The sequence below is a fragment of the Ictalurus furcatus genome, chromosome 19 (assembly GCF_023375685.1).
Source record: "Ictalurus furcatus strain D&B chromosome 19, Billie_1.0, whole genome shotgun sequence".
Classification (NCBI taxonomy): domain Eukaryota; kingdom Metazoa; phylum Chordata; class Actinopteri; order Siluriformes; family Ictaluridae; genus Ictalurus; species Ictalurus furcatus.
Window position 1 is genome coordinate 19,495,275 of NC_071273.1, and position 23,239 is coordinate 19,518,513.

The 23,239-nt window shown below is 42.7% G+C and overlaps 1 protein-coding gene across 5 annotated transcripts in view; it reads left to right on the forward strand.

The window, feature by feature from the left end:
• The first annotated feature begins 3,213 nt into the window (after positions 1 to 3,213).
• sbf1 (SET binding factor 1) overlaps positions 3,214 to 23,239 on the forward strand; it is a 70,217-nt gene continuing 50,191 nt past the window's right edge. For 3 of the 5 annotated variants that reach the window (XM_053650840.1, XM_053650841.1, XM_053650842.1), the window contains exon 1: positions 3,214 to 3,827. In XM_053650840.1, the coding sequence (XP_053506815.1) occupies positions 3,773 to 3,827 (55 nt within the window). In that variant the 5' untranslated portion in view covers positions 3,214 to 3,772. The remainder of the gene's footprint in view (positions 3,828 to 23,239) is intronic. The other 2 variants (XM_053650843.1, XM_053650844.1) reach the window with 1 other exon arrangement.

The window sequence follows — 23,239 nt, forward strand, 5'->3', positions numbered from 1 at the left end:
CAGTACACAGACAGGACAACAATACAAGATGGATTACATGTAGCATGGCTGAAAGGAACTGAACACTGAAAGGAACTGTGGGATCACAGCAGCATACAGTATAACTAGAAAAGTGTACAAATTTCTTGTAAACTGTAGACTATCCACCAGGGGTTCATTTAACTGGAAAATCTGTAGCAGTGATGCACTAGGAAAACCTTTCCATTAAAAGCAGAATGAAAAAAACCCCCAAATAAATAAGATTTGGGAGATTGTGGGAAGATTTGAAGCTTTGGTAGGTGGCATGGCGGTGCAGCAGGTCGCTTCACACCTCCAGGTTTCCTGTGGGTTGTCTGGTTTCTTCCCACCCCCAAAAACACAGCAGTAGATTGATTGTAGGTGGATTGGTGACTCTAAATTGGGTTGAAATGATGTGCCTTTGTAAGAATTCAGTCACTGAAATCCACCTGAAATGAAATCTGATTGGACTACTATTAACATTTATGAAATCTCATTGTCATGATGAATGTGCAATATTTGCATTTTAATAAAAAATATTCTTCATTTATGTTTTGCAACTTTTTGCATTTCTCCCTTATTATCTTGCTTATTTTATCAATGTATGCATACGCTCTTCTCGTCCTCTTTCCTAAAAGCTTGCAGGTGCAGGAATACGACCTGGCAGCACACCAGTAAAAGCTCCTGAGGGGAACTGGATATGGCAACAATCCAGCTGTATGCAAGACTTCATTACTGCCAATACTTTTTCCCAAGGTAATGCTGGAAACTCAATCACGGTGTGTGTATTGTTGAGCTGGGAAGGCATGTACCATCTTTATCCTTCTTTCTCATTCTGTCTGATTCATTTCCTCATCTTTAATTAAACTTTTTGGACCACTGCACATCGCAGAGAGAGCTCCGTTCTTCTTCTGTATCCCTCGTGAAATCGGACATGCCTCTCGACAGCATTTCTCGTCCAGTCGCTTTTTACACTCCATTGTAGTGCAATCAGTGTTTGCTGACTGTGGGATTACTCAGGGTATTTGATTACAGTTGATTGCTGCCCCAGACTCTGTGCTACTCTTCTGACAAACAAAACAAACAGCAAGAAGTTAGTGAAAGTAAATGACTTCAAACACAAACCGTGCTTGATAGCATTGCTTGGTGCTTGGGGAATGTTTGCAATCCTGGTGTGAGAAGTACATTGTGTCAAAGGACCTTCTACATAGGAAGTGTTGGAATTCTTTCAGTAGTGTCTGACAGACAAGGATGCAAGCCTCTGATTCGAGGGATATCCGGAGGGGAGTTTCAGCCTTTTCCTCCCATGCAGGAGCAAGACTCTGACACCTATGTAAAGCATTGGTGGTGCTTGCTTTGCCTATGTTTCCAGTGAACGACACCAAGCATGGCACAAGTTCCTGCAGTTGTTTGGAGTGCTGGTGTGTGTGTGTGTGTGTGTGTGTGATTGTGTGTGTGTGTGTCAGGCTGCACCTAAAGCAATGATGACATATCACAAAGTCTACTATGGGCGTTGCACCATTATGCAACAGTGAAATTAGAGACCAGCAGCACTTTGAGTAGACGTGTAAACTGTAAAGCAGGTTTGTAACATATGATGTATAGTAAAAATATAGCAAGTGCAACAGTTAAAGTCTCCAGAAGAACTGTGGCTGGTTCTGCAAGATGCTCAGTAAAAGCAGACCATCGGCAGATCGTCAGACCAAATGACTTTGTTTCATTTATTACTGTTTACTTCTCTTTAATGTATTTTTTTTAATGTAGAAAAATTTCATTGCATTATTTTTGAAGGTATTTTTGCTCTACAGCATTTCTTTATGTAGCAGACAAACAATTGTTCCGACTGTCTTAACTGTGCCGTAGCCTCTACATAGCACCTCAAGGCCGATATGGGGCACAGGAGCAGAGAACACTGCTCAAGGCCTGTCGGCTGGAAGGAACACAGCTCGATGGACTGATTAATGAACTGGTGGTGGAGCACTTTAGGAAGGAAAGTTGGATTGGGCCAGAGGACAACTCTGGTACCCTCCGGTTTCCATCTCATGCAGGACTGACTCACGGACAGAGCATGAAACTCACCAATTCTTTTTGTACCGATCCACCAATCCTTTTTGTACCTTTTTTGACCGTCGGAGGTCACACACACAACTGTGAGTCAGTATGATCCGCCGATGGCGTTGAAGGACTGGGTCTGGCAGAAAACTGTTGCTCCACACCTGCAGGGGCCGCAGGTGAAGCAGTCCCAGAGAAGAACAGAGGTGGCCGATGTCAGCATTCTAATCAGCTTCAATAAAATCCCATACTGGAGAGATGCCCCCAGACAAAACTGGGCAAAAATATTTAAGATGTTGGTCATCCGAGACAGAGACAGAGAGGCTCGCATTGTGGATGAATCAGTCATCACCCCGATGAACGTGGTGGATTGCGTGGGAGACTGTGAGCTCTTTGCCCTGTTCAACAAGAGACCCAACCTGGCAACGTGGCCTAGTAGCAGCTGGGTATCGTGCACAGCCTGGTCCCTCGTCTGAGCGCAGAGCAACCAATCATCTAGGTATGGGAGAATGTTCATACAGTCTGACAAGCAACAGTCGCAAAGGACTATTAAGAGACTTGAGAGACTTCTTTTCAGAGAAAAAATATAATGAAGAATGCTGGGTTTTGCTGCAAAAATAAGAAGCGAATGCGACAGTCACAGTCTCCAGAAGAACCATGACTGGTTCTGCAACATACTCAATAAAACTTAAGCTCATTTCCTTATAAAACTGCACTAATTGTACCAGAGACTACTCTTTTTTGTTTTTAAAGGAAAGGGTCGTCACACCAAATGACTTTCTTTCATTTATTACTTTTCTACTGCTCTTTACAGTATTTTTTTTTAATGTAGAAAAATCTTATTGCAATATTTTTGAAGGCTTCTTTGCTCTACAGCATTTCTTTGTCTGTGTGTGTGTGTGTGTACAGTACAGTGCAAATGTTTTGGCACCCTATTTCTTTAGCACAAACTTTGTTATAGATTTTAATTTTATGACTTGTACGTTATCGAGTCAATACAAAAACATTTTTTAGATTTCCAAACATTAGTTTTCTAGCACAAAATAAAATGTTACAGAAAAATGTCTGTATGTCAGTAAAGAAAGCAGCGTATTATGTGAGAGACTTCTTTTCAGACAAAAAAACACAATGAATTCTGCTTGGTTTTGCTGCAAAAAATAAGAAGCGAGTGTGACCGTCAAAGTCTCCAGAAGAACCGTGACTGGTTCTGCAACATGCTCAATAAAACTTACAGTTCATTTCCTTATAAAACTGCACTAACTCTACCTGAAACTACTCTTTTTTTTTTTTTTTTTTAAGGAAAGGGTCGTCACACCAAATGACTTTCTTTCATTTATTACCCTTTACTGCTCTTTACAGTATTTTTTATTTTATTTTATTTAAATGTAGAAACAATGAATTGCATTATTTTTGAAGATATCTTTTCTCTACAGCATTTCTATATCTACAAGGAATGTGTGAAAACAGTACAATCATTGGACTGAAATATGAATCTGAATAAAGACTGGTCGTTCACTCCTGTCACGCTTCCTGTGAGAGTCTTACTGCGCATGCTCACGTCGCTGTCAGGGCACGGCTCGGCTACAGTATGGCGGCGAGCTGCTGCTGGAAGGATGATGCTGTCGCCCAGTCCGCTGTTCAGGCTGCTTTCAGAATGTGAAAGGAATATACACCGCGCACGGAAAGTGGACAACAACAAAGGCCTGTAGCCGTGGAACCGAGGATGACCAGGCTTGCGGATTATTTCGTCGTGGTCGGCTACGATCTCGATAAGAGGGGTGAGTGATTGAGTGAGAGAGGGACACACACACACACGGACACACACACACACACACACACACTCTCACTGTTTTTCCTTTCCTCGATAAGCTATGCTGTTACGTTGCTATGCTAACTATGTAGATATGGCTGAATGCCAAATCTCCCCATACTCCCTGCACAAGCGCACTGTAATAGGGCGTGTGTGTTAATGTCATATATATTATAGCGCTCTATTTAGTGCACTCCGTTTGAAGTAGGGAGGGATTTAGGATTTGGCTAGCAAACAGTAACGGCTAGGGGGAGACTAAGGAGCGGGAGGTGGGGACGGACAGAGCGGCCCGGGACAGAGCGGCGTCCCGCACCAGCTGATTCATTCTTGGGCGTCTGGTTTAACTCTGGACCGCGGATATTTAAGGCCTCTGGGGCTCAGAAAGGAGAGGTTTATTCCTGCGGCTTTGTAGGGAGGGGAGGGGAGGGGGGAGTTTGACATGACCGAGGGAAGATTTGAGACGGCGGAAATGTGCTGTGACTTCTCTAACCCTGGTTTATCAGTCCTGCTATTGTGCAAATATGCAAAGTAAATAACCCGGGTTAAATGATATGCATGCTTTCTTTTGAATTTTCACCCAGAACACACACACACACACACACACACACACACGATACTGATTTATTCGACCAGTTTGAACGCTGTCAAGTCGACATCACAGCTTTGAGATCATCAATAATGATTTAACCACTTAGACTGTTTTCCCCTCCACGCATGTGGTTAGATTAGATTAGATTAGATAAAAGATTGTCCAAAACCCAACCTATTCAATCCCCCTCTTTCTGAAAGCATCGCCCTGCTGTTATTATTGTTCAGAGGATAATTTGGACCATGTGGCCTAGATTCAGTCCATACAACCTCTCTATTAAACGATAAATTATTCACAACCCCTTCATCCAGAGATGTAAATGGAAACCACTTCTTTCCATGACTTCCTCTAGCTTTATTTATATCCAGGTGTGTGTCTGTATATTATTTATGAAGCTTTAGAGCGACCCAGAAGCCACGACAGAAATAACGTAGCGTTTTGTAGTTTCTCTTAACTCTCCTGTATGAAAGTGTATGGTTTAAGCATGCGGCAGGATGTTACACAGCCTTGCCTTCCTGTTTCTAGTCGACAGCCTTGTTTCCACGCCGACCACATCATGTTGTCTGCACAGCAGAAGTTTGGAGGCGTACATCTTCAGCCAAAGGTGTCACGAAAGAAAACAGTCCCGATTTCACTTCTAGTTCACTCAGGGGACATTCCCAGAATAGTCGGTGCTGCGCTGGGGAAATCAGGACCTCCGTAGTACATGTAGGTATATTACGTACTGTCAGGAGTCGTCCTGCGTGATAAATGTTGGTAAAACCATAAGGGCTGTGCATCAATTCAATTTTATTTGTGTAGAGCTTTTAACAATGGACATTGTCTCAAAGCAGCTTTACAGAAACATATAAACACAGGATCGAGATTATAAGTGTGTGAATTTATCCCTATTGAGCGAGCCAGTGGCGACGGTGGTGAGGGAAACACTCCCTAAGATGATATGAGGAAGAAACCTTGAGAGGAACCAGACTCAGAAGGGAACCCGTCCTCATCTGGGTAACAACGGATAGTGTGAAAGTAAAAGAAAGTTTATCACTGTTCACTAAAGGAGACCTGAGTGCAAAACTGTATGTGGTAATTGCAGTCCTAAATCCATCGCAGCAACCGTAGTCCCAGCAACCACAGCGAAACTGTTCATGTGGTATTGAGGTCCAAAGCCATTTCCATGGTACTTCAAGTGGTACCATCCGCAGCAGTCTCCAGGCTGCAGCCTCCAGTTGATGAGCTCCATCCAGAGGTAGACTAGAACTTTGTACTGATTCTTCTGTTGGAGAGAAAGTAACATTCATTCAGTGATCAACAGCCTTTAAAGTAAGAGTGTGTGTGTGAATGATGAGATGGTGCTCTGACATTTTTCGCTCCTGTAACTAGGAGATGCTCCACGTATCATCCGTCACATGATACTGATTCATAACGATGTCTTTTCAAGCTTTTTTCAGCGCACTTTAAGCCACTTTGGCGTGTAAATCAGATATGTCAAATCTGATCCAACACCGATCTGATGTTTTAGGTCTGTATGAAATCAGTACTAGTGATATGCAACGAATGAAATATATAGGAAAATAATCGATGACACGACTCGTTACACCAATCAGAGTTACAGTTATCACTCTGAAGCTGATTATTTTCCAATTACAGCACATCCTGAAGTGTTTTATCCTTCTTACATCGTAGCAGTTCGCTAACGAGGACATCCATCCATCCATCTTCTATACCGCTTATCCTCTCAGGGTCACGGGGAGACCTGGAGCCTATCCCAGGGAGCATGGAGCACAAGGCGGGGTACACCCTGGACAGGGTGCCAATGCTAACGAGGACATTTATAAAAAAAAAAAAAATAGTTGCTAATGTCACGTCATGATCCACTTTTGGGACCTATTTCATGTTGTGGAACAGCTGTTCCCTCATCAGCATCTCTTTCTCTTGAAGTGAATAATGTATATATTTTTTCAAACAAAGGTATTAGTGTTACAGAGAAATCTAGAAAGCGTAACGTCCTGACTAATTTTTTTGTGGCGGAAAACTTCCTGACTCTTACAAAGCTCTGACACTGGAGACTCCTTCCATAAACATTAAGTAAACGTTTTTGTTGAATAACAACACGCTTTTAATTTGGCATTTGGCATTAGTTTATGTGACAGTCCCCCAGACAAGTCCTTGTAAAATAGTTGGTACTATTTTACTATGAAAACATCGTAGGAAAAAAAAAAAAAACCCTCAACAATGTCTGACCAATCAGATTAGAGAATTCACCAGAAGTGTTTATCATATTAAGATACTTGAAGACATTTCCATAATACAGAGTGTGTCATGATATTCAGGTTTGCTGACAAACTACCAGAAAAAACATCTGTATAAAATTTTTGTTCGTTTTATATCTTACACATACAAAAAAAGTTAGAAAAATGTATCGCAACAACCGAAATGAGTATTGCAGTTTAATTGGTCACGATATGGATATTATATTGTCACATTGCCCGGCTCGAATCGTTGCGTCTTTAAACATCATCGTTATCTGTTTCTTCATCTGTTGCTTAACCGTTGCGTCGTCTGTTTTCTGGTATGTGTGAAGTCAGAGCAGTGTGTCATGCATGGAGGTGATGATAGACGCGGTTGTTTTTCCTGAGAGGAACCATGTGCTTGGCTTGTCCGTCAGAAGAATCGCTCTGTGTTAGTAATTACGCCATGTCTCATACTAGAATGTGTCCACGTCTATGCCGTGATGAGTATAAACGGTCTTTATGAGCACCTCAGCTGATGGCCAGAGTGCTATCGATATAATGTGTCCGGTTTCAAGAACTCGAACAGTTAGCCTACAGCCTATATGGCGTGAAAGTGTAGTCAGGGTGGAGTGTGTAAAAGATGGTGGAACTGCAACATTGTTTGGACCGACATCCTCCATTGCAGAATAGGATCCTCTGAGCGAGGGGCTCACAAACAGGAAGTGACTGCGTGGGCTCTGGGGAAGGGAAAATGAAGCAAGCCTCGACATTGTCTATGTAATGAGCGAGCTGTTTCGGGTGGGGACCCAAAAAAAAAACCCGCCGTGAGCTGAGCTTGGAAGTGAGCGTGAAAAGCCTTTTGGGGTTTTGTTGTGCTCTTGCCCCACCCTGACCCTCTTCTTCTCCTCCTCCTCCTCCTCCTCTTCTCTTCCTTCATAAAGGCTCTGAACAGTCGAGGCCTGAATAATGATAAGGACAATAGTCGTCCAGAGCTTTTATTCTTTCCCAGGCCACTCCTGCTGCTTCTTACATGAACGAATGCAGAGTTTGTATCTCATACAGACCTGCACTGGGCATTTTTAAGCTACTTTTTCGAGACTGGAATAATAATTCACAATGTTCTTGACTACTTGGTTGTGTGTCCAAACTTCAATACATTTCCCAATCCACACTTCTTCAGACTTTCTTTCAGCAGCGAGTGAATGGACGAGTGAGCTGTGTGGCATGATTATGGGGTCTGTGCTGCGTTGCCATGGTACTCGAGTCTCTGTAACGGCACCCGCTCTGGCCCGCAGCGGATGGACGAGGCTTTTCGCATCTGCCAGCCGTCTGTTAGATGAATGCCCCTTATTCATGCGGGAGTACAGGGCACTGGACGATGGCCTTGTTCTGAGAACGGACGGTGCTCTCTCTATACACACACTCTCACAATGTCTAGTGATGGGATGCATGAAGCTTATTTGAAGGCTCACCCAGACCCAGATCCATTTAAGCACCTCATTTTAGGGTCATTTGCAGGTTCGCTGGTCAGTTGCAGTTCCACAGATGGGATCAGAGTACGGCAGATTGAGTGAATCGTTCATGGCCACAACGCTTTCATGGTCTTCACTGGAATGTAGACTATGTGCTTTCCATTCCTTTTCCATTCCCTTCCTTTCCCTTCCCCCAGAGCCCTTGGGGGACACACTGAGGCAGTCCAGTTCTCACCCATGAACCACTTTATGAGGCTTGGTCAGCGAAAAATCCAACACTTTGAGAACAATGTTCCCCAAAGATAAATCGATAGGATTTTGGTCATTTCACCTTATACAGTGCACAATATAATTAAAAGATTCAAGGAATCCGGTCAAATCTCGGTGCGTAAAGGGCGAGGCTGAAAACCACTTCTGAATGCATGTGATCCCCGATCCCTCAGACGTCACTGTGTTAAAAACCGTCATGAGTCTGTAATGGATATCCTGACATGGGCTCGGGAATACTTTGGTATACCTTTGTCGATCAACACCATTCGCCGCTGCATCCACAGAAGCAAGTTAAGGTTTTACAAAGCAGAAGCCAATGCTGTCCAGAAGCACCGCCGACTTCTCTGGGCTTGGTCTCATCTCAGATGGACAGGAGCACAGTGGAATCTTATTTTGTGGTCCGACGAGTCAACATTTCACGTAGTTTTTGGACAAAACAGCCGTCGTGTTCTCCGGGCCAAAGAGCAAAAGGACCATCCAAGCTGTTTACACGAGTTTATAAATGTTCTGGGTCAGATCTTTAGTCCGAGCTGAGTGAGGACTAGTGAGGCTGTGAAGATGTGCTGATTGGATAGTCACAGTTTTGAACAGGTGATGCCGGGAAGGTGGAATGAAAACGTTGCAGATTTACAACGTGAATCAAATCCTGCAGGTTTGTTTGTTTGTTTGTTTCCTCCTGTTCAGTAATGACACAAAAGCTACGTGAGTGATAGTTACAGAGAATCTTCCTCTTGTTTAGGTAAATGTTCTGTGGCAGAGATTGACGCATAGTGAAATTGAGGCAGGTAATCGTCTTTCATTCAGCTGGGTTTATGTAGTGTAATATTGTCTCAGTTGTGAGTCTGTGACTGACTGATTATCTGATTGTCTGACTGACTGTCTGATTAGCTGACTGACTGAGTGTCTGATTGACCGACTTATTGTCTGATGGTCTTATTGGGTGATTGTGTACTTGAGTAAGTGATTGACTCACTGACTGTCTGATTGATTAAGTGACTGAACAACTGACTGACTGTCTGATTGTACATTTGACTGACTGGTGGTCTGATGTTCTGATAGACTGACTGACTGAATTAGTGACTGAACAATTGGCTGATTGACTGGTTGTCTGATTGTCTGCTTGAGTAAGTGACTGACTGAGTGTTGGATTGTCTGTTTATGTGTGATCATATGACTGGGTGTCTGATTGCCTGACTGACTGTCTGAATGTCTGATTATCTGATAGAACGACTAACTGACTGATTGAGTAAATGACTGAACAACTGACTGACCGTCTGATAGACTGGCTGACTGACTGAGCGCCTGACTGTCTGATTGTCTTCCTGAGTAAGTGACTCAGCAACTGACTGACTGACTGACTTAATGAATGAATGAATGTCTGTCTGAATAAACGGCTGATTGCCTACTTGGGTAAGTGACTGAGTGACTGACTGTCTGGCTGAATTACTGACTGGCTCGCTGACTGTCTGACACTGCTGTGTAATACTGTTTAGCGGAGAAGTGCTAATATAGTTATGCAATCTGGCATGACATAGGGCTGCACGATTATGGCCAAAATGATAATCATTATTTTGATCAATATTGAGATTATTTATCACGATTATTCATCGATTTTAGGGACAACATATTTTTATTGCACTTTCACATTTAAATAAACAGACCTTTTCACTTTCACCTCCATGTTGTGCTACATTCCTGCTAATGTACAAATCTTTGCATCAAATTAGACTGATCCTTAAAGTGCGTCATCTCGTAAATGCAAAATATAAATAAAATCCTACCTGAAATATAGGATGAGTAAAAATAAAAATGCCATCAACCAAATGAAAATATGCAATTCAATATAACAATATGCAACCAAATGAGAACAATTCAGGCGTATGCAGAAAAGGCAATAACAGTGTTTACAGGAGGAGAGACGCAGACAAATCACCCAATAGAGCGGTGACGCAGGGACGACGTCATTGTGTCCCGGAACCCGGAAGTTATCATCACACCGGTTCCCTCGACAAAAACCCAATAGGATTTTCCACATAGGCTTTTGGATTATCCCAAAAAATAATCTCTGTGATCAGCAAAAGTTTACAACGCTAACACGTTTTGTCCATCAAGGTCATTTTCACAAAGGAACACAACTTTTATGAAGTTTGAAGAATAAATACAATCTCCAGAGATAAACAGCTAACCGTACGCTATAAACGAACTACACCACGATCGCGCGACGTCACCGTCACCAAGCTTCCCACAACTTTCCCAAACTTGATTATCCATAACACGGATTTACTCTGTGGATGAATCATAGAGCGCCGCTCTATGGTGCCTGGCTGTAAGTTTAGGAAGCGCTTGATTTGATCTGCAGCGGAGTTTACTATGAGCGGAGGACGAACTTTAAACCTTAATATCGCAGTCGATCATGTTCATGTAATCAGGGGTGGTCAAAATCATAATCGCGATCGATATTCGATTAATTGCGCAGCCCTAACATGAATTGATCGCTTGTTTACTTTGCGCTTAACATTGATTAGTAAAATAGTCATCAGTAATAGCATAGCATCCTCTCTAAACCATCGTGTCTGTCCATGAATGTGAGTTTGGCATTTAGTGTGGTATAGCGTTGTTTGGTTTTTTTCTTTCTTTCCTTTTCAATGTCCATTTATTTAGGATTGGAGTATTAGATGTATCTGTTGGTTTGTCTTTTTTTTTTTTTTTTTTTTTAATTATTAGGACTGATTCTGAGAACGTGCCTCACAAGTCACCTACCCAATCTCCCGAAAGTTGATGGTGCAGAATTTTATATCCCTTCCTGTCTTGGTTACTCATCCACTACGCGCGTTTTAAGAAAGAAGTGCCGAGTAGAAAAGCGACCGCAATCAGGGATCATTCAGTAACACACTACTGATGAGTGAAACGCCTGAAACCTTGTGAGACGAGCTGTTACCATGATTATTAAGTGCTGACTAGTTTTCTGGCTCTGTGTAATTGAAGCCTCTCCTGTGGGGAAAGTGTGAGAAAATAAACACTCTCGCACGCCTTCCCTTCGATAGTTAAGGAATCTTTTGGCCTTTTTTTAAACTCTAGTAAAGGGAAAGATTGGGTGTTTATTGCTTTTCTATTGTTTTTCCATTTCCTGCAGCTCACCACAGTGCTCAAGCTCATGGCTCTGTCTCAAATGCAGAGTATATTGCACAGACACTCCTCAGTAGATAATCCGGTAATCTTCAAACATTTTGTTGATTTACGTTTTCTGAGCATAGTCTGATGTGTCTAGGCTATGCCCTTTGACCCCGTGTGCATTTCTATGGCGTGTGAGGCAGAGCAGTCGGATCATGCTTGTGTTGGCTGGAAGTGGAACTGGCGAGATATAAAAAGTGTGCAAGACCGCATACCGGTTGTGTAAAGCAGCAGTGAGACATTATGATAAGATAGTGAAGGTCACCTCTAGTGTGTTTCTGTAATTCAAATCTACAGTCAGTTCCAAAAGTAATGGCCCCCTTCAAGAAAATAAGCATTATATGCACAATGATTCAAATTTTCAGTTCAATCCAGTTCATTCTAAAATGAGGTGTGTGTGTGTGTGTGTGTGTGTGTGTGTGTGTGTGTGTATTTATACACACACATTTTCACTTTTTAGTTAATGAGACAATAAGTGGCAAAAGTATTGACACCGTGCTAAGGAATATGTTCCATATATTAGCTGTGTTTTCACCACAGGAACTTTCCCCAGGAACTAGGGACTTTTGGAGGTACTCGGGATCAGGGTCTAAATTAAGTTCCGGGTAAAATATTTCCCCCATCAGAAAGTCCCTAATCAGTTGGTGGGACTTTTTCAAAGTTCAGAACCTTCAGGGGGTGGGACTTGGGTGCTGAACATGCTGATTGGTTGAGTGCACGCAGCGTTTTTTTTTTCCTTTCCACTGCCGTTTTTAAAAGTCTCTTACGGTGCGTACAGTGACTGCAATTTGAATCAACACAATAGAGTTTTTTTTAAACAACACATCTAACGGACCGACGACGAAGTCCAGGCCTTAAGTATTTATGTCGAAATACAGCGGGAACTGGAAACGGCGACCCGCAATGAAAAAGTATACTTAAAAATATAAAGTGTGTTAAGCGAGCTGGGCGATGTTCACACAGGAAAACAGTGCAGAGAGAAGCTCGCACACACACGCCTTCATCTCAGTCATCACAGGGTCAGTCTCAGCAATAGCTGACAAAATCCGTTTGCTTACTTTAAGTCTAGCGTTACGAGCATACTGAGTTCGCTTTACTACTACTGCTCGCCTCTTTTCCAGCACTTTCCCAATGACCTCTTTAGCAAAGCAATGCAACACGGCTCGAATCTCCTCCATGCTTGTTATTGTGTCGTTATCAGATTTCAGAAGATAGACCATCCGTTTTTTAAAACACGAACCTTTATCCAAAGATAAAAAATAATTCATTCCCTGAACGGGAATCGAACCCGGGCCGCAGAGGTGAGCGCGCCAAATCCTAACCACTACACCATCGGTTTGGTTGCGGCCGACTCTTTTATTGCTGTTCAAAGGTTTGTGGCCAAATTCGTGTTTTAATGAGCCGAGTAAATATTTTACATCATTAAAATCAGCTTACTTTGTGTCAATAATCAGTTTGATTGTAGCATACTGCTCATCACGCGCAGTCGTATGTCACCGGACTAATTTGCCTAATCGTCATGGTACTTTAGACCGCGATGGAAACGCAGACAATGAAGGTCTGGAGGAACCAAATAGTTCCTTAAGAAAAGTTCCTGGGACTAATTGTTCCGGGTAATTTCGGTGGAAACGCGGCTATTGAGACACAAACATTAAGACTTAAGACATCTTTGATATCAACACGAGTTAAACTGAGAAGATTTAAACTGTTTATACGTACATGTCTTTATCTTTACAAGTCAAGTAATGAATATGAAGAAATGAACTGTTACAAATACAAAGGAAATAAAAAGGTCTTAAAAATAAGCATGGAACAGTTTTAAAAAATTTGTCTTGAGTCTCTGGATGTGTTTGATGAGACCAAAATACAGCTATAAATAAAGCAGAAATACTTGTGGGAGATAATGCATGTTCAAGCGCTCAACATTGCTAGCCATTACATTAAGCTGTATTAAAACAGGCTGTTATTTTCTCCTGGGGTGCCAATAATTTTGAAACTTTGTTTATGCTGAAAAAAAATCGCATTATGTTGGAAAATTGCATTAAAGCAACTTGAAATGTTTAAACAGTATATCTTGTCAAAATGTCTTTGGGATTAAAACCACTAATTGTACTATTGTTATTTATCTGTTATTTTTTGTTTATTTAGTTTTGGCTTATGTTCATGACGATGTGTTGGAGCAGAAGAAATTGCACTTTGGCAGGTTCTTTGCGTCATGCTGTCTTGTCGAATGTCTTGCTGAAGTGATCACCCCAGAGTGTGGGTTAAAAACATCAAACCACAGTTTTTTTTATATATATATATATATATAAAGCGCAGTGTGTCAGGGAAGCGCTTGAGTCAGAGCAATCGCTTCACCAGTGTGTCTCAAACCATGTTCACGCTCCACTAACCCCGACTTCTGTTTTCTCTTAAACTAATGAAGAAACTCTGCTTCTTTTCTCAGTAGAGCTTTTAAAATGTTTGTCGCCTGATGTGTGTGTGTTCATATTGTGCAGGAAGGATGTGAGTTTGTTGAGGAGCTTTTTTGCACAAAGAAAACGCCACTCACGGTCATCCCAAAGAACAGCGAGATTGCTTTGGCAGATGAAGTTTCTCTCCCTGTGCATCCACCCAGAGAGCCAGGGCCAAGCAGAGGGCATTGAGGAGGCTGATGGGAGGGTGGATGAGGCGCTTATGAGGGGACAGTGGGGAAACCGATGAGGGAAAGGCGAGGGGCTGTTATGGGGTTGATCAAAGGAGCAGATTCAAGAGCTAAGCATGGGACTCTGGAAGAGCGATGAAGAGAGTGATGGGGGGGGGGGCTGATAATGGGCCGATAGATAATGTTGAGGGCTATGGAGGGGCTGATGGGGTAATGTGGAGTGGATTGGGAGGTGAATGAGAGGCTGATTCTGAGAGTGATGGGGGGGAGAGATGGGGAGATTGATTTAGAGGTCCGGGGGGCTGATGGGGTGCAAAGGAGAGCCCCATAGAGGTGCTGATGTGGAGAATGATTGGGAGACTCATGGATTGGGGGGGGAGATGAGGGGCTTGATTGTGAATGATTGGGGTGGGCAATGGGAGGGCTTAGCCTTGGCCAAGGGACATGCAGGGGAAATTGAGGAGGTTGATGTGGAGAATGATGGGGGGTGCGATACTGGGCTGATAGATTATGGAGGGGCTGATGGGGTAATGTGGGGTGGTTTGGGAGGTGATGGGCAGGCTGATGGGGAGAATGATGGGGGGGCGATACTGGGCTGATAGATTATGGAGGGGCTGATGGGGTAATGTGGGGTGGTTTGGGAGGTGATGGGCAGGCTGATGGGGAGAAGGTTGGGGGGGGCGATACTGGGCTGATAGATTATGTTGAGGGCTATGGAGGGGTTGATGGGGTAATGTTGGGAGGTTTCGGAGGTGATGGGCAGGCTGATGGGGAGAATGATGGGGGGCTGATGGGGAGCAATGAGGAGACCAATAGAGGGCCAAGGGCAGAGCTGGGGAAAATTGGTGGGGCAGGGGGGTGGGGGTCAGCAGGGAGGCTGATGGGGTGGGGGCTGATGAGGAGGCTGGTGGGGTGAGGGGGGGTGGGTGTGGGCTGATGGGAGGGCTGAAGAGATTCTGGTCTGAGAGAATGAGATTTGGTCTCTGCCTGTGCTGGTCTTTTTTTTTTTTTTTTTTTTTAACTGGGTTTGCTCTGCTTTTAATCAGGGTGAGTGCTGTAGGCCTGTTGCTTACTTTTACAGCAGCACAATTGTGGTCTCATTCCTTCACTGTGTGTGTGAGAGAGAGAAAAAGAAAGAAGCCACTTTCAGAAACACACTCACTGTGTCCAGATACTCATAAATATGTATAAGTCTCCGTGCCACGCTGCTTGTATTTTAGCCATTTTAGCCATTTGGGGTGGCTGTGGATCAGGTGGTAGAGCGTGTCGTCCACTAATCGTAGGGTTGGTGGTTCGATTCCCGGCCCACATGACTCCACATACCGAAGTGTCCTTGGGAAAGACACTGAACCTCAAGTTGCTCCCCATGGCAAGTAAGCATGGTCTTGCATGGCAGCTCTGCTACCATTGGTGTGTGTGTGACTGTGTGAATGAGACACAGTGTAAAGCGCTTTGGATAAAAGCGCTATATAAGTCATAATTGTTCAGGTGTTCATTAATTTTCTATATCAGCTATGTCATTATCTCTGGCTGCACGTTTCATATTAAAACCGCTTGATGTCAAACGGTATCGTTTCTGTCATCATTGACAACGAGCGATTCCAAGAAAACGAAGACAAAACCGTGTTAGAGCTGTGCAGAAACACTCTTCTGACATGAAACAAAACTTGTTCTTCGTCACCGCGACCCTACTCGACTCAAGCTAACTAATGCGTTTCATTTCAAATGAACTAGCTAACATTATAAAGAAGTCTCCTAGTACATGGACATGCAAGTGTGCACTTTTCATGGCTACTGTTTAAACCAGGGAAACACAAACAGAGCTAAATAAAGCATCTCTGATTAAGTACCAGTGTCGATGAGTACCAAAGAAAATATGTACCCAGCACCCCTAGTAGTAAGCCGGTCCAAATCTACTACAGTTGTGATTAGTGAATTGTTTGTGTTCAGTGATTTAACTAGATCATGTTAGGTCTTATTACCAACATCATCATACGGTGGTTAAAAACGCAAATATTTGCCGTTATTATAGGATGAGACGCTCGATCTGACTTGTATACTGTACGTGCTGTGTTGCTTATCAGCTCAGTGTTGTGTTGCATAACCTGAGCGACAGATTGAGATTTCCCGTAGCTCCGGTCATCAGGAAGTCGAATTCAAGCGAGTATGACTGAGGCCGACGAGGATACATGCCACGTCTCGTTATTATTTTTCCTGCAATAGGGGCTGATTAATGCATCAGATGAGTTCCGGTTTGAAACCACACCTGACTAGACTTACTAGTTCCTCAACCTCTGTGTTCATGTGATTTTAAGTGAGAAGCCATGTGACAATGAATGAATCCCGTTTCTTTTATTGTCCCAGGCTTTGAGGTGAGAGGGGAAAACCCTGCTGGAACAGGAACAAACCCAGCGACTATATCACACACGGTTTTGGCTCACGTGCAGGGTTTCCGTCATCGTAGTCCGATCATTCAGCTCCGTTTAGTGTAATTGATTGGCATAATACAGTTACATCTTCACACTCGTGTAGCTTGTATTATAGTACGGCTGAAAGATGTGGAAAAGTTGCGCTATTATAGGATTTTGTGATAGTCACATTTCCGTAAATATATTCCTCATTTCCACGTGGAATTAATGCTGCATTTGACTCAGCCAGGACGTGGGAAGTCAAGTGCTCAACTCGGAGTAACGTCAGAGTCGAGAGCTCCTGAGCAGGAGTTCCACGTTCGAGTGGTCTTTTCTTTGGTCGTTCATAGTAGGAGGTCTGAAATTATGACTTGCAACCTTTTTAGTTGAACGCAGCATTGCTTTCAGTCCAACAATCAAAATGGTACCGGTTAATTTGATATGACGTGGGTGTGGGTACTCGGATCGATTAGTATTCGAGATGGTGTTGACTTGTACCCATAATTCTCCTTTGGGCTTGTGAAATTGTGCACAATGAACCATCGTCCTATTGTGCTGCGGATTGCCGTATTGGTAGTATTGCTCGTGGCTTTGGAGGGGAGTAGAGTCTAAACCACATCTGTGAGCAGGGTATTGCTGCAGTCATGCTGCCTCAAGGAAAGAATTGGGGTGTGGCTAGACAGTCTGGTTTCCTGGTGAACTAGTGGCTAGCATGTGGTGCTGTGGCCCAGTCAGGGAACCGACCCCAGCCAATGGAGGGTTACACAAGCCAGAGCACTCTCACTCTCACTGCCAATCCCAAGCCTGGAAAATGGGACGAGTTGCATCAGGAAGGGTATCCGGCGTAAAACTCGTGCCAGAATCAGTATGCAGTTGGGTGATCCGCGGTGACGACCCTGAAATGGGAGCAGCCGAAAGAGGAAAATTCAGTCATGAATGCTTGCAAGACTGAATTTTAAATCAGTGGTCACCAGCCCTCTTCCTGGAGACTTTAGCTCCAACCATAATTGTCCACCCACCTGACCATCTACTCATTGCCAAAAGAGATTCTCGATCACCTACAACAGGTTTTGATTGGAGAAGATGAAACGGGCAGGAAGGTGGATCTCATGGAAGAGTGATGGTGACCACTGCTGTAAATAAAGCTCATGTGCTCCTGTGGTGAACAGCAGCAGGTGTTTTATATTCTCGAATTAAACCCCCATTCCTATTTTGCGAGTGAAGATACTCACGGCCTTATCTGTTTGGGAAACGTGTCCAACAGTAGCTAAGACGCTTCAGAGACAGAAGTTTTGTTGCTCTGCTCTGACATCAGACTCCAGGTTGCTCTTAAAGCTGTAGACACCGTGTTTTCCGACAGACATTTAAATTGTCCAATTCGATAGCCATCGTGATGAGTGGGATCTGTGAGCGATTCCCGATACGAACGTCGATCATCAGAGGTGTGCTGCGCTTGGAACAAAAACACAAGTGAGGGAAACCGGCTCCGATACAGAACTGAAAGCTGCAATCTCGAACACCTGCCAGGATGATTTTAACCTTCTAGTCGCCGCTTTAAAACCGGAGGAACTTTTCTGATTGTTTTGGGTTCCTCATTGCTGATATCAGCAGAAGGACCTTGTGACCTCCATCTCCATATTGACTTTGATACGTTAATCGCCTTCCCGCAGTTTCACTTCAGCTGCTGTACGGTAAGAGGAGTTGTGTGGTCTGTGTTTCTCTCTCAGATCTCTCTGTAGGGAAAGTTCCTCAGCGCTCATATGACTCAACAGAGCTGAGCGTTACTCTTCAAGCCAGTCTTCATAACCCTTATCCAGCTATGAAACTTTAAAACTTCTGCAGAGTTTCACTGTGCAAATCAACTTGTTTTTTTTTTTATAATTGATTCCTAAATAAAAGGTTTGGTCCAAGGTATAGATTTTCCCCAGATTGTGGCTATTAGTTTAATTGGAAGAGATGTAATGGATTAGCTGAGAGATTTGGAGGCTGTTACTTACTGTCTACATCTGCGTAGGTCTAGTACTTATATAACCCATATGTGCACAGTGTTTAGTCCATTTGAAGCGGACCTTGGTGTGATTTCCTGTTTAGTGCGGTTCTTCCGGGAAGTGAGAATGCAGAATCACATTCAGCTCCGATTCAATTCTATCGAACCTCGGTGCGTTCGCGTTCATTTTATGTAATCTCAGGTGCATGGAGAACACAACACGACACACCATATTTTTTTTTTTTTAAATTATTATTTTGGTGCTGTTATGCACAGCGGATATTACGCCCAGCAGTGGACCTCTTCGACGCCTCTTAGACATTGGTTTTTTTTTTTTTTTATGTATGCTTTATTTATGTGCAGTGTGAAACCAAGAACCAAAACTATCAATTTCGTTCTGATTCGAACTTCGGGTAAACAGAATAACAGGAGTGAAAGCATCTGGTGGCTGAACAGTTAATGCTCTGGGTTACTGATCAGACGGTCGGGGGTTCAAGGCCCTTAATCCTCTCTGCTCCAGGGGCGCCGTATCACGGCTAGCCCTGCGCTCTGACCCCAACTTCCTGCCGAGCTGGAATATGCGAAGAAAAGAATTTCACTGTGCTGTAATTTATATGTGACAAACGTAAGACTTATTTTTATGTTTCACACGTAATCGTGCCAGTTCTCGGTGCCGCACTTCGTCATTCCCATTCATTTCCCAGGAATTATTCTAGCTTTCATCCACTTTCCATCCAATCAAATGCTCTCTACAATGCATTTGTCCTGCCCCTGATATATACAAGCTGTATGTATCGATCTACAGTAGCTGCTAGTGATTTTAATGAGTCGGATCATTTGACTCGTCAGTACGAGCTGACTCTCTCAGCTCCTAAAAAGCTGACTGCCGTTTTGTTCAACAGCAGAGGACGCTCATAGACGGACAAGAAAACTAAAGTTTTATTTATTTATTTATTTATTTATTTATTTATTTATTTAACAAAAGCTACATTACACATCACAGCAACTCTGACAAGAATAAAGCAGTTGCGGTGTAACAGTATCGCGTACACGTACAAAAAAACAAGGTAATATATGTGAGTCGACTCTCAACCTTATCAAAGACCTGACTCGTTTGTGCGATGACATCACTAGTGGTAGCTTTCTGTAAGGTGATGTTTATTTAATATTTATGGGAGGAGTCTTCAGTGTCAGCTCTTTGTAACAGTTTTTAAATCACCTGGGTTTAAAGGACAAAATCCAGGAAAAAATTACCTGGCCTTACTGTCCAATGGAGATGTAATTAAAATTCTACAATCCTCCAAAATGAGCTTAAAACCTTAGAGTTGTCCTGAGCTCTGTGAACTCTGCGCTCTCGGATTCAGTCTGCAGGTTATTTCCATTTGTTTGTGAGAGCCATTTGCATGCTTTGTGCTTAAGCGGGAATCTTAAGTGTACCCAGGCATCCTGCCAACTCGGCAGCAATATTTGGGAGCGGAAGAGCTGAGTGAAAATGAAAGCTTGTGCCCTAGAGTTCTGGGAACAGGGAAGTGATTCTGGGATCGGAGAGACGAAGAAGAACATGAGAGGAAGATGGATGGATGGATGGTGATGGTTGATGAGAGCCCACTGAAATGTTTTTCAGTGGAAATGTTTCACTCCTCTACATTGAGGATCATTTCTCAGAATAAGACAAGCAAAGCAAAAGAAACAACCTGAGATAAGACATCCTGTCCAGCACCCAGTCTCCAGCTTCACCTCTGGTGCTTGTATTCCGCTAACCTCAACTATGACCTTCACCTGAGACCATATTTTGTAAATCAACACCCACGTATACTTAGCGATCGCTTCACCTGTACACCGATGTCGTACACAATCTTTATGGTGAGTTTTTACCCAGTGTAGCCTCAGATTCCTGTTCTTGGCTGACATGAGTGGAACATCTGAGCCTGTTGAGATGTTCTTCTGTTCATCACGGTTATAAAGAGTGGTTATTTGAGTTACACTAGCCTTCCTGTCAGCTTGAACCATTCTCCTCAGTCCTCTCTCATTAACAATGCATTTCTGCCTACAGAACTGCTGCTCATTGGACGTTTTTTTTTGTTTTTCACACCACCAGTAGGGTACGGGAAAATCGCATGAGGTCAGAAGTTTCTGAACTCAAACCAGCTCATCTTGCACCATCAATCACGCCATGTTCACGCCAAGTCCCTGATTTTCCTCATTCTGGTGTTTGATGAACGTTGACCTGTATCTGTGTGATATTATGTATTCTCCCATGACTGCTACATGATTATTGGTTGTATAACTTGATGAGGGTATAATACGATTCCTATGTTTCTCCCAAAGTTCACAGAAGCAAGCAGGATCCATGTCATTGACCCAGCGCTGGGACAGCATGGAATTTCCTGCCTTCGAGCTCCGGCTCGAAGCCAGCGATGGTCCTTCTTCTAGCAGATTTCCTCAGTTATTATAAAACACTGAGGTTTATCTCCATGCATATGAATCATCTCAGATTCTGGAGCAATCCAGCCCCTAACCACACATCCATCATTCTCACTGAGGTCTGCATCTGCTCTGAATCACAGCTGTCGTTGCATATTTCTTTTTCTCCTTTCTTTCTTCATTTGGCCATGTTCCAGAGTGACTTTCTCTTTTCGACAGCCATAGAATATTCTTCTTACTTCACAGGGTGTGACTTTTGGCTTGGGTTTATGGATATATGGTCGTTATTCCCACACGTCCAGCCATCGAAATCGAGGGAATTCCCAAGTTCAGTAGTCACAGATTAAAAATTACAATGATATGTGTTTTTTCGATTCTAATGAGGTTTCTGGATCAGCTACACCTCTTCTGAGAATCAGACCATAAGGTGCTGAATGTGTCAAAAATACAACAAAATGGGAAGTTTTGTAGGAAGATTACTGAATGTGAGTCTAAAAAAAAAGCAGAGGTGCCCAAGTTTACCACAGACTACCCAAGGCAAGGTTTTTTGTATACTTGAGCTTTTTTGCGTTATTTTTTTTTAAATTTCCACAAACTGTTTACACAAATAACAGTGCTACTACTACTAATACTACTGCTACTACTACTAATACTACTGCTACTACTGCTAATACTACTGCTACTACTGCTAATACTACTACTGCTACTACTACTACTAATACTACTGCTACTACTACTAATACTACTGCTACTACTGCTAATACTACTACTGCTACTACTGCTAATACTACTACTGCTACTACTGCTAATACTACTACTGCTACTACTACTACTAATACTACTGCTACTACTACTAATACTACTGCTACTACTGCTAATACTACTACTGCTACTACTACTACTAATACTACTGCTACTACTACAGCTACTACTGCTAATACTACTACTACTACTACTAATACTACTGCTACTACTACAGCTACTACTGCTAATACTACTGCTACTACTGCTACTGCTACTACAGCTAATACTACTACTAATACTACTGCTACTACTAATACCACTACTAATACTACTACTAATACAACTGCTACTACTAATACTAATACTACTACAACTACTACTGCTGCTAATACTACTACTAATACTACTGCTACTACTGCTAATACTACTACTAATACCACTACTAATACTACTGCTACTACTAATGCTACTAATAATACTACTACTACTACTGCTGCTAATACTACTACTACTACTGCTAATACTATTACTAATACTACTGCTACTACTACTACTACTACTACTACTACTACTACTACTGCTGCTGCTGCTAATACTATTACTATTGCTGCTAATACTACTACTTTTACTACTAATACTGTTGCCAATACTGCTAATACTACCACTGCTGCTGCTACTGCTACTACTGCTACTACTAATACTGTTGCTAATACTACTACTGCTGCTGCTACTGTTAATACTGCTATTACTACTACTGCTATTAATGCTGCTGCTAATACTACTACTTTTGGACACAGCAGCAAAGCTGTGTGTGGGAAACTGTATAAACAGGAGTTGTTGCAGGAATAAGCACTTGATTGTGAGCTTTATTTGGCGAGTAGTTATGCATGGCCAGAAGTGATCTCTAATGAGATTACATGCCTGGAGACATTAGTGAGAAACTTTGTCTGAAGGATGGGTGGGAACATACTTGACCACAAACTCAGGTCGAACCTTCTGTAGGCGGAGCTTAAAGTAGGAACAGCTACTGACAGTGAGAATAAACATTATACCATTAATTTGGATATAAGCCAGGATGGCTGGAAATTTGCCAAATAAGCTAAAAGCCAATAAACAGAATTCAAGGCAGTGAGGTACTCAAAACGAATGCCAAAAAAGGGTTTTCTGCTCGACGGCATTTCTGAATGCTAATCTTGAAGTTGAAAACAACTTTCCTGTGTTAAGTGTCATAATTACAATAAACCTTCCATATTTTAAGATACGGGGATGCAGTTTTAAGAAACTTTCTGCATAGGCAAATTTAATACCTGGCCTTGAGTTGTATTATTTTGTTGTAAATCACAGAGCAGCCGCTAAATGAATCTATTCAAAGAAGCCTGGCATTCCTGGCCTGAGGAATTCATTTTCCTCAAAGACGTGGTACTGTCGACATTTTTAAATAATAATAAT